Genomic DNA, 19,756 nt, shown 5'->3' with positions numbered 1-19,756 from the left:
GACATACAATATTACATTTATTTCAGGTGTACAACATATTGATCAGACATTTACCTACCTTACCAAGTGATCAACCCAGTAAGTCTAGTCCCTGTCGGACACCACACATAGTTATTGCAACAGCATGGACTGCGTCCAGTCGGTGCTGTACTTTACATCCCCGTGTGGTCTGAACTAGTCACTGCTGTGTTGCCAAAGCCAACAGAGCCTGAGGCTGGATTGTAATGAGTGCCAGCATTTGCTCCAGGGTCCCTAGGGACCACCATCTCTCCTAGGCAGGGGCTGAGGTTATGGGGTCACAGTCCATCAGGGTCTATAGGGCTCTTCCATGCCCCCTTGTTATACAGACAGGAAAGTGAAAGCCCAGAGAGGGGCCTGCCTGAGGTCACATAGCTCCTGACCTAGGCCAGGGCTTGCTTGCTCTTTCTTGTCCATCCATCTGCCACAGCTCCCTGCCACTCTCGTGGTGCTGTCCCTTCGCGACCTGCATGTTTGTGGTTTCCAGATGGGACCTGGTTGGGTACTTGAGCTTTCTGTAGAGTAGATGGCTTCCCAAAGCACAAGGTCCAGAAAGTGTAGACTTCCCTGTCCATTATTACTTTGGAGGCTGGGTATCACCCCTTCCTGGGACCCACTCTTCTCCCCTGGGCTGGCTGAGCTTCTCACCCTTGGCACCCCCCAGAGCTCAGGGCTCACTGCCCTCACTAATGCACAGTGGTTCCCTGAGGGCATGGCTTATATCCCAAGGAGGAAAGGAAAGGAAAGGAAAGCATCTTAATTTAGCCATTTCCTACCTCTGGGACTAACTGCCCTGAGTTCTAAGTCCTCATCCTTGATACAGATTATGCTACCCTACCTCCCAGGGTTGTGTGTATTAAATGAGGTAACCCTGGCAAAATGTCTGGTCCATTTGAAAATAGGACATAGGTGTGGAAAACAGATGAATAATGACTGGTGTGGTTCCTTTTTTGATAGTCTTTGTGCACCTTCCTTTGTGTTGATAGGACATTCAGCACAGCAGGAAGTGCTCCTTTGGTGGACTGAGCAGAACCAGGGGTGGCAGAGTTAATACCTGCACCTGTCAATGTGGTGGGGGTGGCAGGTCACCAGGTGGCACTCATGTACAGGCTGCCCTACTAGCCAGGCCTCATGGGCCTCATGATGGCCACTGTGAACTCCTTTAGGGCTCTCCTTTTTTTTTTTTTTTGACAGAGACAGAGAGAGGGACAGACAGGAAGGGAGAGAGATGAGAAGCATCAATTCATCATTGCAGTTCCTTAGTTATTCAGTGATTGCTTTCTCATATGTGTCTTGATGGGAGTGGGGAGGGATGGGGGGCAACAGCAGAGTGAGTGACCCCTTGCTCAATCAAGCCAGCGACCTTGGGCACAAGCCAGTGACCATGGGGTCATGTCTATGATCCCACACTCGAGCTAGCGATCCCTTGCTCAAGCTGGTGAGCCCGCTCTCAAGCCGATGACCTTGGGGTTTCAAACCTGGGTCCTCCATGTCCGAGTTCAATGCTCTACCTGCTGCGCCACTGCCTCATCAGGCGGGCTCTCCTGTTTTATGGCTGCCCTTTTTTGGGTCTGATGCCTGATGACTGAAATGATCCTGTTGGTTTTCTAGCTGCCTAAGCTGGAGCTCAGGAGTCACTTTTATTTTCTTTTATCCCCCCCTTTTTTTTATCCCCTTTATATCTCTGCACCTACCCACTTCTCTCTATGCCCTCTGCCAAGTGCATGGTTAGGACCACCCTCAGCCCTCACCAGACTGCTGCTACCTGCTTCCACCTGGCCTCTAGCCTTCAGTCCATTCCTCCTCCTGAAGCCTGAGTGATCCTTCTAGAAAGAAACTGATCAGTTTACTCCTCCCTTCCAAACAATTCTGCAAAGGCCTCCCATTGCAACCAAAACAAACCCCTAACTTCTCACAATGGTGCAGAAGGCCCTAGGCCTTGCTGATCTTTCCTCTTCCCCTCATCCTAACTCTCCTCTGTTCAGTCTGCCTTTAACACCCCTGGGGTATAATTTGCATTCCTCCTGAGCATCACACCTTTTCTTGCCACATCCCTTTGCACCTACTGTTCTCTTTGCCCAGAAACCTTCCTCTCCAAGACTGCAGGCTCTACCCTCTGCCTGGCTGGTTTCAGCTTATCCTTGAAGTCTTGACCTATATACATCTTCTGGGAAGCCTTTCAGACGCCGCAGGGTGGGTGGACAAGCCTATCCTGAATCCTAGTCGGCCTGCATTTCTCTATCACGGGGCTTCCTGGACTGCCGTTGAGTCTGGGTACTGCTGAGCCCTCAGGACCCAGCCTGAGGCCTCGTGTTCAGTGGGTTCTCAGATATTGGCTGGCTGGTTGTGAATTATGCACAAACACAAAACATAGTGGAAAATGAACCAGCCACCTAAAGATTGCCTGTGGGACTAATGAGGAGACTTGACCTGATTTTCTATCTGGGAGGAAATATTTGAATAACCTGAAGCAAATCCATTGACACTGCCTCATTATGTTTTTCCCTAAGAATTGCCAGCAAGATTGCTTTAGAGTTAAATCCTTTAATTAAAATACCTTGGACTAACGTGTTGGAAGTGAAATGAGGGCAGCCACTGAGCAGGGCTAGGGAATAAGGACAGAGCTCAGATTTTCCCCAGCAGGCTAATGGGTCCCTTTCAGTTTCAGCTCACGGGCAGCTCACCTTGGCAGCCTGGAGGTGGATGACAGTGGTCTGGTTCCATGCCTCGTGCTTGTCAGCCCCAGACTGCAGCAGAACCTGTAAGTGATGCACTGAGTCCTTTATGAGCCTGAAGGCCAAAGAAAAACAGTTCAGCTTCTTGACTACATACTAAAGAGACTGATGCGGTTTGGTCCCTCCAAAGTAGAGATAATTCCCATTAACCATTTGTGTGTTACAAAGCTAAATGCTTGATATACATACTCTCTTTAACTCTTTTAAGGACACTCATTCCCAGTTTACAGTAGGGAAAACTGAGGCCCAGGAAATGTTACTAACTGGACCAGGGTCACACAGCTAGTAAGAAATGGAGTTGTTTAAAGCCTCTGGGCTCCAGCCTGACCTGTGGTGGCGCAGTGGATAAAGCGTCGACCTGGAAATGCTGAGGTCGCCGGCCCGAAACCCTGGGCTTGCCTGGTCAAGGCACATATGGGAGTGATGCTTCCAGCTCCTTCCCCCTTCTCTCTCCTCTCTCTCCCTCTCTGTCTCTCTCCCTCTCTCTCTCTAAAAATGAATAAATAAAAATAAAATTAAAATCGATAAATTAAAAAAATACAATTTCCTTAATAAAGTAAAAAAAAAATAAAATAAAATAAAGCTTCTGGGCTCCAGGCCAGCACCCCCCCCCCCCAAACAAACTCCATCCAGTGTCTTCAGGTCATTCTGCCGACTGACTTTCTGTGGCTGAGCAAGGAGAATGGTTTTTCTCTCTAATGAGGCCTGTCAGTCACTTCACCTGCCCCAAGTTCTACCTAAGGGATCTTAGAATAAAAAAAAACTAACCCTTGTCCTCCAAACCACTAAGTTGGTCATTTCCTATTAACCTTTATTCTTTTATTTTCTAGTCCCTGCCCATCTACTCATGACCCTTGGAATTTGTAGGCAAAGCAAACTGTTTATTAAGCAATATTTATTTTACTTCTTCAGGGAATAAGTAAGCAGATGTCACATGAGTTCCAAGCAAAAAGCAAAACAAAGACATTTAATTACCTTTAATTAAATTAATTAACCTGAGCACCTTTATTTTGCCCTCCCCAATTCCCCCAACTAAAATGTCAGCTCTGTGTGGCCTGGGCTTTTTATCAGACTGGTGATTCATAGGTCTTCAGTGCCTGGAACAGAGCCTGGCATATGTAGGCACTTAATAAATATTTGTGGAATAAATAATGTCCCAAGTTGCTTGTGACCTTGAGATAACTAACTATTAACCACCCCTGGGACCACAGGTTGGTATGTAATACCTGTTATTGTCTACTGAAAATATTTTTTCCAGGTTGTTGTTTTAGTTCGGGAGGGTTTAGAAAATTTCCTTTTAAGTAATTAATCTTTTCATTTTCATGATGGTGTCTGTGCTTGGCCAGGATCTCTCTTTATTCCCAGCCCCTGGTATGTCGACATTTCTGACACACAGTAGGTGCCTGACAGTATTTGTTGAGTGACAGAATGGATGAGTCCTTGGTCTTATCATTATTCCCTGGAGCCTAATATACAGACCCTGCAAATAACCTAATTCTATCTCTTGATATAGTCATCTTTTTAAAAATTTTAGATTGTGGGGTATTTTGAATATATAAATATTGCTTTATTGGTATTTACATACTGATACATTTATGGTATTTACATATGGGTATATTTTTTGTATTACCAATCAGTAAGAACCTAAAGATTTAAAAAATTCCTTGTACTGGCCAGAGAGGTGATGGCCTTCTACCAGCTTGACCAGGATGGGGAAGGGATGGTGGTCCATGGCTGAGGGGTGTGACTTCCCCTGCTCTCTGCCCATGGTGGCAGGAGCTGAGAGGACTGAGGTTGGGGGAGGGATGGGTTTTTAGAAGAGTATCCATAAATACCCATCCAATCCCAAAGGCCCTCATGTGAGAAGGAGCCTGCCCCCAGGTGGGATGGCTAATTTCTTAGCTACGACTCACCTGACTGCCACATGTGCCCAGGCCCTGGTGTAGATCTCTGGGTGAAGGAAGTCAGCTTTCTTCTGGGCTGGGCACGTGGCCAAGTCGGGTGCGGTCAGGTATGCAACAGACTGAGGGAGAGATCTCTTCGATGTAGAGCCCGGGGATGCCTGAGCCTGCTGGTAGTTCTTCACCAAAAACCTAGCGGGTGGGGGTGGAGGCAGATGAGAGGGAGCACTGTGGGGGAGCCAGCACCCTTCTCTCAGAGAGGTGCACTCTTATGTCCCCTGTGGGAGAACCTGGGCCACCAGGGTCTTGCTCAGTCCCCCTGAGGGCTACTTTCCACTTCAGAGCGCCTCCCCTTTGCCCAGCCAGCCTGCTGTGGGGGCCCCAGCAAGATGTGTACTGGGCTATAGTTTCCCAATGAACCAGGCTGGGCTGGAGCTGGGCAGACACTCAGATCTGGAACGTAAACCTTTTTGATATCTGAGCAAACAGAATCCTTTCTTCTGGTTAGGATCTTGCGGTTTGGGGATTTGTGATGAATTGTACAATGACTGGGGAATTAATTTTTTCTTAGCTGAATAAAGAAGGAAAGATGTATGAATGCTAACATGCGTGAGAAGATTACAGGTGACTCTTGGCTCCTTCCCTGTGATAACCCAGTGGTTATAGGCTCTGGGCTCAGACAACCTGAATTCCCTGCAGCTCCACTGAGGCCCAGGTGATGCTGTAAAAATTGCTTTACCTGCCCTGCCTCTGTGTGTCTGTCTCTAAGTGGGAATGATAGTACTCACCCGAATAAGCCCAGCACAGTGTGGGGCAGAGTGTCTAATACATGACATTGTACTCTTTTTGTAATTTGAAAAACCCCCAATAAATATTACATATTTTTAAAAATCCCAAGAAATATTATATATTGATAGCATATTTTCCAGTAAAACCTTCCTTTCTGCATGGAGAAGTACTTGCCCTGTTTAGCCACCTGAGAATAGATGAACCGAGCAGGCCTTGTCAGCCAGGAGAGCTGAGACCCCCGCACAGAGGGCTGGGAAGCAGCTCCTGTCAGGAGGAGGCCGGCTCAGCCACCCCTGCCTGCCTCTCCGACCAAGCCCCTGTGTGCAGGCTCTGCGCTAGGCCTGGGGAAAGGCTCTTGGTCACAAAACCAGACACTTTTCAGATTGTGATAACTGCTCCAAGGACTCAGGACAGTGTTGACTGGAAGGGTCGGAGTGGTGCTGCTCAAGATGCAGTGGTCAGGGAGGACGTCGGAAGCAGGTGTCATTTTCACTGAGGCCTGGTGGACCAGAAGGAGCCAGCTGTGGGATAGTAAACTGGGGCAGAGGGTTTTCAGGGAGGGAAGGAGTGTGAAGGCCCCAGGGGGGAGCAGAAATGTGTGTCCAGGAAAGGGAGCAGAGGCAGGAGCTGGGAGAGCAGGATGGAGAGAGGCGGGGCCAGGTCGAAGGACCTGGGAGTCATGTGTGGAATGTGGCACTTTTCTACGATCAGTGGGAAGCCACTGGAGTTTAAGAAAGAGAAAAGTGATCTTCTCTCGGCTTTGAAATGACTCTCACTGTGGAGAAAGGGCTGAAGTGAGTGGGAGCAGCGGTGAGGAGATGGATGCTGTTATCCAGGTGACGGGGACAGGGCTGGCTGGGAGCTGCAGAGAGTCTGGGGAAGAGTGGATGGGTTGGAGACATATTGTGGAAGTTGGACAATCCCCAAATGGCACTCCCCAAAGTCTGCTCCCCCTGTGGACATCAGATGAATGCTTCAACCCAAGCACAACCCCCGGGGGCCAGAGAGAGGAGGCCTGGGTTGGCCTCATCCTTACCTGGCCATCTGCAGGTAGAGTACGGTGTTCTCACCCTCGTAGGTGCAGGAGGCTGTCACTCTGGTGACCAGTGATGGCAGGCCACTCAGCTTTGAGTAACCATGTCCTCCACAGGCCCTGCGACACAGCTCGGTTCCCTGGGTGCAGAATTCCGATACCATGGCCTTTAAACCTGAGCTCAGTGAATGCAGCTGTGAGAACCAGAAGGGGATCAGGTGGTGTGAGGGGGCTCCTCCAGTATCAAGTGCCTGCTGTGTGCTGAGGTAAGAATTGTTTCCTCAGCTCACAACTTTATAAATGAGAAGGCTGAGGTTCACAGAAGTTATGTGACTCACCCAAGGTCACACAAAGAGGCAGTGGAGCTGTAAGGACAATAAGAACAAAGAAAAACCCTCCAGGCCAGGGTCTCGAGAAAGGGTGCTTCCTGGATAGGACTTGCCATTATCCAGGCGTTATGGGTTTTGCTGGCAAGCCTATGAGGATGGAAGTCTACCATCAACCCACTGTCCTGGGTTGTAGGAGGGGCCGCCAGGCGGCTGACCTGGCTTGATGTTTTGGTTCTTGAAAACTAACCGTTTGCAGACTTAAGTCCCTGGGAGAAAGTTTGTGTCCCTTCACCTCACTGTACTTGGCCTTCGTAGTCTGTGAACTGGGGCTATGAGAGGCGCCTGCGGCACAGTGAAGGGTTCAGGAAGCGGTACCCACAGCACACGGGGCTTCACAGACTGAACCCCAGAGTACATGCAAGAACAGTCCTTTAGCCGAGACCCTGCAGCCAAATGTGTTTTAGAATCAATAACTTTTTGAATTTTAGAAAGGTAAAGCAGGGCATCAAAGGTTGATTATATATAATACCCTGGAGAGAAATCTGGGGCAGCCTTAGTGATCGCACACATTAATATTTCTGTTGCAAAATGTGTTCACACTCAGTGGGATGAATCAGGTCAGTTCAGGTCAAACCATGCCCACCAAATGAGTCCTATTGATAAACACCCTTGGTTTTCAGAGTTTTTTGGGTTTCCAGTGCACATCAGAGACTGTATCTGTGTTCTATATGATATGATTATTTCTTCTAACAGTTTTGGAACTTTCTGGGGGCCAGATGTGAGTGGGTTTTTATGTTGGGGCATAGTTCCCTCTGGGTGCCCTGGGATGTTTGGAAGGCTGAAAGAGGGGAAAGAGGATGGGGCCCATGGGAGTGGGACCAGGCAGAACAGTTTTAGCCCCCCTCCTGGCTCCTGCCCATCAGCAGACAGGAGGTACCTCAGGCAGGAGATTGAAGTCTCCATCCAGAATGGCCCTGTAGGACTGATGGAAGAATTCCATGAGGCCACTTGCCATGAAGTGGAGCGCATAGGCTGTGGCCAGCTGCGGGAAGAGTTTCTGCTGCTGTGTCTGGTAGTCCAGGACTTTTGCCTCCGGGTCACTGAGGGCAAGAAACGTGGAAGGTTTAGAAGATTGTACATGGCATATTCACCTTCCCATAGCCCTAAGGCCATACACAAAGTCTTAAAAATGGACACTTGTTATGTCTCACTGTAAAACTTGACCCAAAATGACATGAGGCAAGTAATAATCTTTTAAAATCCCACCTACACAAACAACCACTCATTTTACTGCAGAAATACTGATACTTGTTTACGAGTGCTGCCCCTTGCGGGTGAGGTTTACACAATTACAGCACATGCATTATATCATCCTTATCAGAACTTAAAATCTGGTAAGTTCTAAATTCTAACACATTTGGTCCCAAGGATTTTTGGGTGAGGGGTTTGGCCCTCTACTCCTGATGACTTGAACCTTGAACTTTTACTACCTCGGTGTACTTGCTGGGTGTTGGGAAGTGTTGCACCTAATCACTGACTCTGTGGTTGTAAACTCAGGGCCAGTGGAGTCCTAGCATAGGGACTGCATCTGCCTCGTCCACTGCTGTGTCCTCAGGCCTGAGACCGTGTCCAGCATGTAGGGCCTGCAGTTACTATTTGTGAATTGAAAGCAGGTATGGCAGTGAGAAGCTTCTCATGGCTGATGAGCAGGAATCTGGAGTCCCTTGTTCAGGCCAGCAGCCTCTCACCTGTACTATTATAACTGTCCTTGGGACATTTCTGCAACCCAGAAAACTGGGCTCTGAAAGGACGTCCTCAGCAGCCCCTTCTTCCCAGTGTCCCTCTTCTCCAGAGCAGATGCCTTCAGCCTAGCAAGCTGAGGTGCAGCCTGGCAGGGTGCCTGGGTCTGCAGAGGAGAGGACCTGGGGAAAGCGCCGCACATGCTTTGTTGGATTTCACCCTCAACACCACACTGAGAGGCCATTCCTGTCATGCCCATTCTGTAGATGAGGAAGCTGAGGGACAAAAGGAGGAACAGCTAGCCTAAGCTCCACAACTAACAATTGGCCATACTGAGTGTGGCCTTGGTCTGCCTGGCATCTGACCCTCAGTTCATTTGCATTCTACTCCCAGCTCCCTGAGCCCATGGTGTGAAACACCAGCGGACTCTTGGACTGTCAAGTTCCAGTCCTGGTGATGTCGGGCTCCACTCTATGAGTGGGAAACTGAGACCCAAGGAGGGCAGAGGACTTGCCCCCGGCCACTTAGCAGAGTTGGGCAGGAACTCCTAGGTGGAAGCCACGCCTCAGCACTGGGAGTCCAGTCAGCTCTGCACCCTCTTTCTGTGCTCAGCCTGTGGCAGCACATGCCCAGCTTGCGTTTGCTGTGCTCAGGTCTGTCCCTTTGGGGCATATTTTGCCTACAGAATGACTTGTTGTTTACCTGAAATTCAAATTTAACTGGTAGTCCTGTATTTTTCTTTGCTGAATCTGACAACTGTGTGTGTGCATGTGTACATGTACACAATTAAATAGAGAGTATAGTCTGCCTTTGCTATTTGGTGCCATGGAGGGGAGGAAGTGTCAGTCTAACACAGCCATCCATTTATAACAAAATAGATTCAGACTCGGACATACCACAGCCAGACAGAACCAACCTCAGCCAGTGGAGTCTGATGTGACAGCTGGGCTTTGCCAGGCACAATTACTCACACTGTGACAGAACAAATTTAGGAGACACAGTCACCTACAGCTTGGCAACCAACTTACCCAGACACAGCTGTATAGGCCCTTGCTGAACCAGACTGAGTCAGGTCTGGTTGTACAGAGCCAAAGACACACAATCACACAGCCCAATGGGGTCCGACACCGACAGACACAGGTTGGGCCAGTTGATTGCCCAGAGTTAGGAGGAGCCAGGTAAAGAGCCCACAGACGTGGCCAGATGGACCAGGCCTGCATAGATACTGTGTGTGCATTAAGGGGTCATGCGTGCTCCCAGTACCCTGCTCTGGTGGAGGGTACTGTGTCAGGGCACCGTGGGACTGAGAGGTAGCCCTGTCTGCAATGGTCAGGCTCTGGGTGCCTCTTGCCTGGGCCGGAGTTGTGATTGGCGACGGATGACTGAGTAGCGAATGGCAATGACGCAAGCCTTCTGCAGACGGAATATGATCTCACTTAATAGCAGCTCCACCCGCGTCACCACCATGGAAAGGTAGTTGATCTGTGCTGTTCCAAGCTTGATGTAGGTGCCGTCTGGCAAGACCTGGTAGACCAAGGACAGGTGCTGGGTCTGAGCCAAGGCTCCCCCACCTGCTTCACACCCAGAACCATGGGCCTCCATACCCTATGGAAACCACAATCCTCAAACTGCTTACCTGAAGTGCACACAGCTGGCCATCAGCCACAGTGTGCTTGTATGGCCATGATCATTGTTAAAAGTGAAACATCTGTGCTTGTTGCTGAGTAGCCACTACCTCAAGTGCCCTGATTCATAGCTTCTTTCCTGGGATACCCTGGACCTTCCCATAGTCCACAAAGGTAATTCCTGGGAAAATGTGGGCCTCTGGAACTTCCTTCAGCACTTGGCCAGTGTGTCTGTTCAAGTCATTGGTTGTGTCCAGGCTTCATTGTAGGTAAATATGCATGTCATCCTCAACACCATTCCTTCACTTCAGATTGCCTTGCTACCACACCCCATGATTCATTGCTCTGCCATCTAACAAGGTGAGCATTTACCCATGAGAACTCTGAGGCTCAGAAAGCCCAAGTGACTTGCTCAAGATCACACAGCTCCTAAGCTGTGGTTTTACCCAGGTCTTGCCTCTCTAGGGGAGAAATGCCCCAAACTCAGCTCTATGGAGGAGGACCCAGAGCCAGCAGCAGCCTGTGAGGGGCCACTGTCCCCTCTCCAAGCAGTGAAGGCCTGCACACTCCCCAGAACCCAACCTGTGCAAAGCGACTCAGCATGTTTTCCCTGGGGACCCGCACGTGGTCCAGTCGCAGGAAGCCATTGTCTGTGTGCTCAAAGTCCATCTTGGGTCCGATATCTCCAACAGTGATTCCTAGAAAGAGATATAGTTTTGGAATGTTGGTCAGTTGAGTGCTTTCTGTGTGCTGGATATCACACACATATTCTAGCTCCTGAGCCTCACAGCAGCCTGTGACACTGAGGTTATTACACCTGTTTTGCAGGTGAGCAAGCTGAGGGCAGACAGATGCTGAATCTTGCTTAAGTTTACCTAGCTAGTCAGCACCAGGTCTTTCCAACTAGACTCACCCTGCCCAAGGTTGAAGTGTCTCAGCTTTTTCCATGGACTTCTGAGGCCCTGGAAAGGGAAGGCTGGGAGAGGGTCTCCTCTGGCTGGGGACCTGGAGGGAGCAGCATGGGCTTACCTGGCAGAGGGCTGTGGTCCTGGAGGCTCCGGATGGGCACAATAAAGGCATGCATGCCCCGCCGGACTCCTGAGCAGATCAGCTGGGCCTGGACCAGGGCGTGGGTGGCTGACCGTCCCACTAAGGGCAGAGATTAGAGGCTGAAAGTGACCCCGGAATGTGAGGCCCTGCTGTGCAGACCCGCTAACCCTCCCCATCAGAAACCTGAATGTAAGCATCTGAAATGGGTTAGGAGGACCAGTGTGGTGGGTAGGGAAGGGCAGGGCACTTTATGAGGCCAGATGGAGGTTGGTTTGATTTGCCTCCAAGGATGGGTGATGGGAGAATTACAAGGAGCCCTGAGGACAAGGGGTGTTTTCCAGGGGAGTCACATAGGGAAGGGTGTGAAGGCAGAGGGAATAGCATGCTCAGAAGCTCAAGGGCTGGATGGGCTTGGTGGGGCTGGGCACTGGAGGAAGTAGCATCCAGGACACAAAGGGACACTCTTTCAGGTTCCCCTCAAATCACATGGCCGTGATTTACTGGAAATGAACCCATCCTAAGAGCTTTAATGTGTCTGATTCTAGAATATATTGAATTAGAGGGATTTATGGAGAGCCATTTGGTGGCTGGAGGGGTAGAGGCTTGTGTTTGAACATTAGGGCTGCGTAGCAAGCAGCCTACAATTACATAGGCAGGGCCCCCATGGCATAGAGAGGCTGATGGAGACATTGAGGGGACCACAGCTGTCCACACCCTTTGGGTGCTTCCTCTTCCAAAGTCAAAGTCTGATAAAGGTTATGGGTTTTAATGAAAACTGCCCAATCTTGGGAAGCTTGGCTTCTATTCTAGGAGAGACTTCTTGTTTTTTTGTTTGTTTGTTTTTTGTTGTTATTTTTTAGTGAGAGAGACAGAGAGAGGGACAGATAGGGACAAACAGGAAGGGAGAGAGATGAGAAGCATCAATTCTTTGTTGCATCACTTTAGTTATTCACTGATTGCTTTTTCATATGTGCCTTGACTGGGGGTGGGGGGCTCCAGCTGAGCCGGTGACCTTGGGCTTCAAGCTAGTCACGTTTGAGCTCAAGCCAGCGACCATGGTGTCATGTCTATGATCCCACACTCAAGCCAGCAACCCTGTGCTCAAGTTTGTGAGCCCATACTCAAGCTGGTGACCTTAGGGTTTTGAACCTGGGTCTTCTGCATTCCAGGCCGATGCTCTATCCACTGTGCCACCACTTGCTCAGGCTAGGACAGTCTTCTGACTGAAGTGTGTAACCTTGAGTCATTTTCTTTGGATTCAAATAGACAAGAGCTGCTGGGGTAAGTATGTGAGGATGCATGGCAGGAAAATGGGTCCCAAATCACAGACAGATGTGCTCTCTGCTGCTCCCACCCCAGCTGATGGGCACTTTTGAAAACTCACTGATTAGCCCTGGCCAGTTGGCTCAGCAGTAGAGTGTTGGCCTGGCATATGGAAGTCCCAGGTTTGGTTCCCAGTTAGGGCACACAGGAGAAGTGCCCATATGCTTCTCCACCTCTCTCTCTGTCTCTCTCCCTCTCTCTCTCTTCTCCTCCTGCATTCATGGCTCGAATAGTTCGAGGGTTTTGGCTCCGGATGCTGAGGGTGGCTCCATGTCCTCACCTCAGGTGCTAGAATAGATCAGTTGCCAAGCAACAAAGCAAGTCTCAGATGGGCAGAGCATTGCCCCATAGAGGGCTTGCTGAGTGGATCCCCTTCAGGGTGCTAGAGGGAGTCTGTCTGCCTCCCTGCCTCTCCCTCTTAAAAAAAAAAGTCACTGATCACAGAAAGGGGGAACTACTCCCCAAAGAGCCAAATGAATCTAGCAGTGACTTCTTAAAGGCACTGTGAAATGAGCAAGCTTGTTTTTTTCTGGCCCCAAAAACCTATTAATAAATGACTTTGCTTTTAACCTAATCATAATAAATACAGATAATTGCCATTGATCAAAATCCAGGTGGTGCCAGACCCTATGCTGGTGCTTCCCAGTTCTTACAGGGCAGGGTGATGAGTCCCATATTCCAGATAAGGAAACAGGCTCCTTGAGCTGAGTGACCCACTGCTCGGTTTGTGGCTGGGAGAAGGCAGAGCTGGCGTTTGAACTGTGCCTGATTTCAAAGGCTGGTTATTTTTCTCTGTAGTTTTGACAGCAGTCATTCTCTCTCTCTCTCTCATTCTCTCTCTCTCTCTCTCTTCTCTTTCGCTCTCTCTCTATCCTTTCATTGTTCTCTCGTGCCCCTCTCTTATTTCTCTCGCCTCTGTCTCTTTTCTCCCTCTGGAGCCTCTCACCTCTCTATCTCTCTTTTTCTGCTCTAGTTGGACTCCTCAATTCATTGTATATATATTTTTAATATGAGCGTTCACCAGTGGGTCCACAAGTGCCACAGACTTGTGTCTCAAATCGGAGGAAGATGGTCTTCCAGGAGACTGCTTTCTCAGGGCCTGGCCAATCACTGAGTCCCAGGGAATCACGGCGTGGACGCCACCTAGCGGCCATGGGTGGCATGGTGCCGGTGCCCTGATAGGCGCTGGTGGTGGGTGGACAGGGAGGGATGTTTTTCTCACAGTGTAATCCCAGAGCCCTGTGCTCTAGCTTTTGACAAGTTTTGGGAGATGAGAGAAACTGGGATTGTGGAGAGTGCCTGGGACTAGGTGTGTGTACATGAGTTCTGTGCAGACACACAGGTGTGTGTGTGTGTGTGTGTGTGTGTGTGTATGCAGTGTGTGTGAGAGAGGCTTTGGCTCTCATTCCTCAAAGTTGGGTGGATTTCCCCAGTTGTTTCAAAGTTCCTTTGGGGCCTCTCAGCCACTCACTGATGACATTCTTCATATCCTGCCTCTTTTACAGAGTAAGAACCTGAGGCTCAGAAAGATGAATTGACTTGCCCAAGGTCACTAGCCTAGAGCAGGGAATTAATCTGAGGTCTGTAAAACATCCAAGTCAGTGATATTCTGCCATCCAGCTTTGTTCTCCATAGGGACAGGTGACGCTGAGTGATGGATGAATACTTACGATCACCCGGCCACCATTTGGTGGCAGTTATTGTGGGGCTGTGAAGCACAAACTCCTGGGTATCTGCATTATAGGTGGCTTCAGTCTCCAGTCCTCGAAGATACGTCCCTTGGAATCAAAGATGGGAGTTAGACATCGGGTCAGGATGGGAATCTCACCTGGGGAGCAGTGTCCAGGTGGTGCTAGCCCAATATTACTGGGGTACCTCCCAGCTGTGCTTACAGGCTTTGCTCTCCTTTCACCCATGGGCTGAGTGGGGGACACATGGCTAGCCCATGACGAGGGGTGATTGCTGACCACCATGAGCTCAAACATCGTTTATGTAAATTAGAGAAAAGCACTACCTCTTCCTCCAGACCCTTGAATGCCACCTGCTGTAACATTTTCATAATCAATACACAAGTCTGTGACTACTGAGATTTGAGTGGGCCTTGGAACTGCACTGCAGTCAGCAGCCTGGCTCACCGTGTCCCAGTTCCGTCTGGGCATATGTTGCGATGATCTGGAACTTGTTGCAGAGTGGGGCCCATTTGGCAATCTGCTCCTCTGAGCCCAGGCTCCTGACAGCTTTCAGGAAGATGTGTTGTAAACTTAAGCCCAGGTCTCCAGAAACAGCTCTGTAGGGAAGAGATGGTGTGATTGAGCAGGCCATTGGCGACGGGGGCCCAGGCATCTGAGCAGGGTGCAGAAGGGAAGGAGAACCTCGAGTCCTGGTTTCCCAGTAAGTACTGCCTTTGTTAGGGAAAACAGCTCAAGGGGCTGGGGGGTTCTGGGTGATCCCAGGGGAATTCCTTTCTGGTAGGGCTGCCCTTGGAGTGAGCACCTGTAAGTGTACTGTAATTCAAGACTGTCTTCCAACCAGCCCAGGCGCTGTGCTATCATCTGGATGTGGAATTTCTTCTTAACGGCGGCTTCATAACGCTCATTCTGGGTCATGAAATAAATATCCTTCAGGCTAAGCTCTGGGTCACTGTGGATGATGCTCTCTGCCAGGAACAGACAACAGTGGGCTTAAGGACCAGAGTAACTTCAGATCTTTCCACCCACTTGCTTCATGGATGTGGAAAGGAAGTCAGATATTATTGTCATTTGATGGATGTGATGAAAGTGACTTGCCCAAGGTTACAAAGCTATACAGTGGTAGCATAAGATCAAGCGTCCAGGTCTCATGCTGCCTAGGATTCTTCTATCCCTCAGATGGACTTAGGGGATATTGACATGTTAAAGAGGCTTTAGAGTCCAAAGGACTGAATCTGTAACAGTTGAATTTTGAAAGTAAACTTTGTTAGTTGGAGGTGTCACTGCTAGTGAGGGACTCTTCTTCCAAGAACAGCATATGGGCACAAAGAAGACACTCCACTCCCCATCCTCCTCTTACCAACTTTCCTCCGGAGTGCCGTGTTCTGGGCTCCTCCATCAAGTATGTTGGTGAGCCTTTCCACGTTGAAGGACGGCTGGTGCCTCTCACTCTCTATGTCAGGGTGCACTTGCCTGCTCCAGGAGTCCCCCATCGACACTCGGTGTGCTGGGCTGCCCATCCTAGCCTGGGTCTGCCTGGTGTCTGAGGAGAGAGGTACAGTGATTTCCGCCTTATCTGAGGTTTTGCTTTTCATAGTTTCAGTTATTCATGGTCAAGTGCAGCCTGAAAGTATTAAATGTAAAATTCCAGAAATAAACAATTCATAAATTTTAAATTGTGCGGCATTCTGAGTGGTGTGATAAACTCTCTCGAGTTCAGTTCCATCCGACACAAGCCGTGAATCATCCCTTTGTATAAATCACTGTCCGGCTAGTCATTTAGTAGCTGCCTCTGTTATCAGATTGACTGCTGCAGTATCACAGAGCTTGTGTTCAAGTGACCCTTATGTTACTTAATAACGGCCCCAAAGTGCAAGGGTAGAGATGCTGGCAGCTGACCAGCAGTGGCACAGTGGATAGAGCATCGACCTGTGATGCTGAGGGCCCCTGTTTGAAACCCTAAGGTCACTAGCTAGAGCAGCTTGCCAGCTTGAAAGCAGGCTTGCCAGCTTGAGTGTGGGGTCACTGGCTTGAGCACAGGATCATTGACATGATCCCAAGGTTGCTAGCTTGAGCAGGGGGTCATTGGCTTGGCTTGATCCCTTGGTCAAGCACATATGAGAAGCAATCAATGAACAACTAAAGTGCCACAACTACAAGTTGATGCTTCTCAACTCTCTCCTTGCACCCACCTGCCTCCTTGTCTTCTCTCTCTCTAAAAGAAAAAGAATGCTGGCAATTCAGATGTGCCAAAAGAGAAGCCATGAAATTCTTTATGTGAAAAGGTGAGTACAGTACATACAGTAAGATATTCCGAGAGACCATATTCACATAACTTTTATTACAGTTACTTTTGTTGTAATTCTGTTTTATTATGTTATTGCTATTAATCTCTTACTGTGCCTAAGGTATAAATTAAACTTGATCACAGGTACGTGCAGGAAAAAGTAGCATATATAGATAGCGTTCAGTGCTATCAGCAGTTTCGGGCATCCACAGAGGTCATGGAACAGATTCTCCATGGATAGGGTCTGCCGTATGTCTGGCCTTGCTGCTCTGGGCCTGGGCAATGCTGCAAGCCTGTGTGCAGAGGGCCTGCCCAGGGCTGAGTGTCAGCCGGGGCCTGCTTGGTTGAGGAAAGCATCTGCTCTTAAATACTTGAGTGCCACTCCACCCCCACGCTCCTCCCTGTGGGCACTCGCTGTGCACCAGGCCTTGTCTAAGTGTCTTATGCAGGGATTGCCCAGTAACTGGTAGTTCAATACATGTTAGCCAAAATATGGACATGATCTGATCACAGAGCTCATGCTCTGGCCACTGCAGCTTGTGTTGCAAGCATTGCCTGGCCCTGGGGAGATCCTCACGAAAGTCAATGAAGATCACACATGGAAAAATTAATCTTAAAGAGATGAAGTGTGCAGCCTCTAGGTGCACAGCTGGAGGTGGCCAGGAGTTGGATGGGGTCTGATCACAAAGCACATGCTCTGTCCACACTATAGCCCTGCCATGGGGGCTTGCTGGGGGAACCTGTGGTCCCCGTCACCTGGTTCACTAAGTCCTGGGCTCATTTGCTTATTTCTGTGAGCCTGGAGGCATTCTGTGGAGCTGAGGGGAGGAAACTTGCTTCTTGCCTGTGAAGTGTTCTCTGTGGGACCTCTGGGTGTCCCTCATAGCTAGGGGCAGATCCTGCATCCTTCACAACAAACCCTCGGCCTCCCCGCAGCAAGGCAACTACTGGTTGCAGTCTGTACTACTTCCTGAGACTCTCAAATCCATCTGTTCCTTCCATCCCTGTGGCTGCCACCCGGGCCACCATCATCTCTCACCTGGCCTCATTGTCTGTCTCTTCTTGTCTGTTCTCCCAGCTGCCCCTATGGGCTCTTAAACTGCAGTCACATGGTTTTCCTCTCCCTATACTCTCTCTTTCCCCCTGCACTCTGCCTCTGCTCTGTCCCCTTGTGTCCTACTCAGCCCCAGCATCCAGGGACCCCTCCTTAAGAAGTCTTCCTTGTGGGGGAGAATCAAGCACCCTTTCAGGGCCCTACTCAGTGTTAGTAGAGTGGACAATAAGGAATAATTCCTTATTTATTCAAATAATTCCTTATTATTCCTCTTCCAAGGCTAAGAGACCCTGGGGGGCTGGCTCTGCTTCTTCATGGGTCCCAGGGCCTAGCTCACAAGAGGCATTCTGTAAATCTTTTCAGTGGTGGCTACCCCCTGCAGAACACTAGTGATACCCTACAGATACACTACTGTTATTGTTGCTGGCTTGCAGAGAGAACAGGCGCCTTGGGAAAGGAGGAGACATTGTTAGTCTTACAGTCATGTGGGGCAAATGAGATTCATATGCAGGTTTCCAAACCAGTGTCCCTAAGTGGGTGGCTCGGCTGTGGGGCCACTGACAAGGGGCCTGGCACGTTCTCAGGTGTCCCCTGGGTCCCTGCAAGGTCACCTATCCCATCTCCTCTCTTCCGTCCCCACCTTCTCTTTGCCTCCTACTCCCTTCACACTAACTGCTGCTGCCTCCTGTAGTGAACACTCCAGCCTCTGCCAGGGCTGTGTCCTCTTCCTGGAAACTCTTTTCCTGGAACACTCTTTCTTGGATGTCCTCAGCTCCCTATTTGCCTCTTCAAGTCTTTGAGTAGTCACCTTCTCAGTGAGCACCCCCCTTTCCACCCTGTTTAAAATCCCAAGACCCCTCCCCCGACATTGCCAATCCCCCTTACTCTTGTCCTACCATACAAGATAATTTACTCATTTTTTATGTTTTTGTTTATTGCTGTTTCCACCACTAAAAGGTAAACTCCAAGAGAGCAGAGATCTTTGTCACCTTCATGCTGGTGCTCTAACACTTAGCACAGGGCCAGCATCAAGGTGGTCTAGTGGGTGAAAGAAAGCAGTGCTCATAGTCACTGTAGTGGTGGAGAAGGTCATTACTTAGGCGGTCCAGTTGTCAGGGGTCTCCCAGCCCCCCCACCTCCAGCCTGGATTCCCTGACTCACCTCTGTCTGGTGTCTGCACTGCAGGCCTGGCCTGGCTCTCGAGTTGCAGGCCTAGGCTTCCGGTGGGCAGCCAGGGCCCTTTCTCCTCCCCTAAAGGGGAGGCCCTGCCTAGCTGTCTCACAGCTCGCAGCTGCCCCAGCTGAGCTCACTGCACGTTCTCTCCTCCAGTGGGCGTGGCTGTGCCAGCGCAGGGCTGCCCTGGCAGGATTGCTATAAAGATAGCAGGACAAATAGCTTAGCAAGAACCTGGCGGGGCAGCTCAGTGTAAGCTGCTGAGCCCCTGTCTTTCTCTCCCCTTCCTTGCTGGTTCAGGCCCTCCCTCCCAGAGCCTGGTCCTGGAAGAACACACAAGCTTACTTGTACTGTGCATAAAGAAACCCCACAGCCCTGACCCACAGTCCAGAGGCTTGGGTTCAAATCCCAAAGGTGTGGCTTAGTTACTCCACCTCCTCTCCCAGCTTCCTTCCCTTGTCTATAACTCACAAGTTATAAAGGAAAGCTCTTGGTAAACTGTAAAGCCCCAAGCATTTGTAATTTGAGGTTATTACAACTTCCTTGGTTTCCCATAGAGAATTTCTTAATTCCCAGGAGTAATGGAATTTAGTTGTGGAATTTCTGATTCTTGGGCAGTCTGCTGGTGAGATGTTTATGGGCCCGGGTGCAAGTCCTAAGGTTGTACAGGATGCATCTATCTGATTACTTATCAATATGTATTTTTCAGTTCTCACAATGATCTAAGCACTGGGGTACATACAGCAGGAAGCAAAACTAAACTAAACTGGACTAGTCCCCTGCCCTTAGGGAGCTTCTGGCTGGGGCTGGGCTGCTGGGGAGACAGGCAATCACAGTAGGAATGAGCAGGAAATCCCAGATGGGAAGCTCACAGCCACTTCTAATGCATTTATAACTTCTTTGAGCTGAAAATCTACCCTCCCTCCCTGTCCCTGCTGTCCCCGGGCCCCTCCTGCTTGTCTGTCCGGCTCCTCTTTATTTTTTCATTTCACTGCCAATGTTGCCCTCTCT

General features: G+C 49.7%; 1 protein-coding gene across 5 annotated transcripts in view; it reads right to left on the bottom strand.

Annotated features, from left to right (window-relative positions):
* Positions 1 to 18,882, bottom strand: part of ACOX2 (acyl-CoA oxidase 2) — a 30,733-nt gene extending 11,851 nt beyond the window's left edge. For 4 of the 5 annotated variants that reach the window (XR_010747191.1, XR_010747192.1, XM_066350983.1 and 1 more), the window contains exons 1-12: positions 18,734 to 18,882; positions 15,592 to 15,774; positions 15,037 to 15,199; positions 14,679 to 14,830; positions 14,214 to 14,321; positions 11,200 to 11,319; positions 10,753 to 10,868; positions 9,897 to 10,069; positions 7,743 to 7,905; positions 6,480 to 6,670; positions 4,667 to 4,846; positions 2,703 to 2,808 (exon numbers count right to left, since the gene is read on the bottom strand). Coding sequence is in view for 3 of the 5 variants with exons in the window: in XM_066350983.1 (XP_066207080.1) it covers positions 2,703 to 2,808; positions 4,667 to 4,846; positions 6,480 to 6,670; positions 7,743 to 7,905; positions 9,897 to 10,069; positions 10,753 to 10,868; positions 11,200 to 11,319; positions 14,214 to 14,321; positions 14,679 to 14,830; positions 15,037 to 15,199; positions 15,592 to 15,751 (1,632 nt within the window). In the remaining 2 variants the exon portion in view is untranslated. The remainder of the gene's footprint in view (positions 1 to 2,702; positions 2,809 to 4,666; positions 4,847 to 6,479; positions 6,671 to 7,742; positions 7,906 to 9,896; positions 10,070 to 10,752; positions 10,869 to 11,199; positions 11,320 to 14,213; positions 14,322 to 14,678; positions 14,831 to 15,036; positions 15,200 to 15,591; positions 15,775 to 18,733) is intronic. The other variant, XM_066350985.1, reaches the window with a different exon arrangement.
* Between the last annotated feature and the right edge of the window lie 874 nt (positions 18,883 to 19,756).

The sequence above is a fragment of the Saccopteryx leptura genome, chromosome 10 (assembly GCF_036850995.1).
Source record: "Saccopteryx leptura isolate mSacLep1 chromosome 10, mSacLep1_pri_phased_curated, whole genome shotgun sequence".
Classification (NCBI taxonomy): Eukaryota; Metazoa; Chordata; class Mammalia; order Chiroptera; family Emballonuridae; genus Saccopteryx; species Saccopteryx leptura.
The sequence above is the reverse complement of the archived record's forward strand: the minus strand, read 5'-3'. Positions and strand labels throughout refer to the sequence as shown.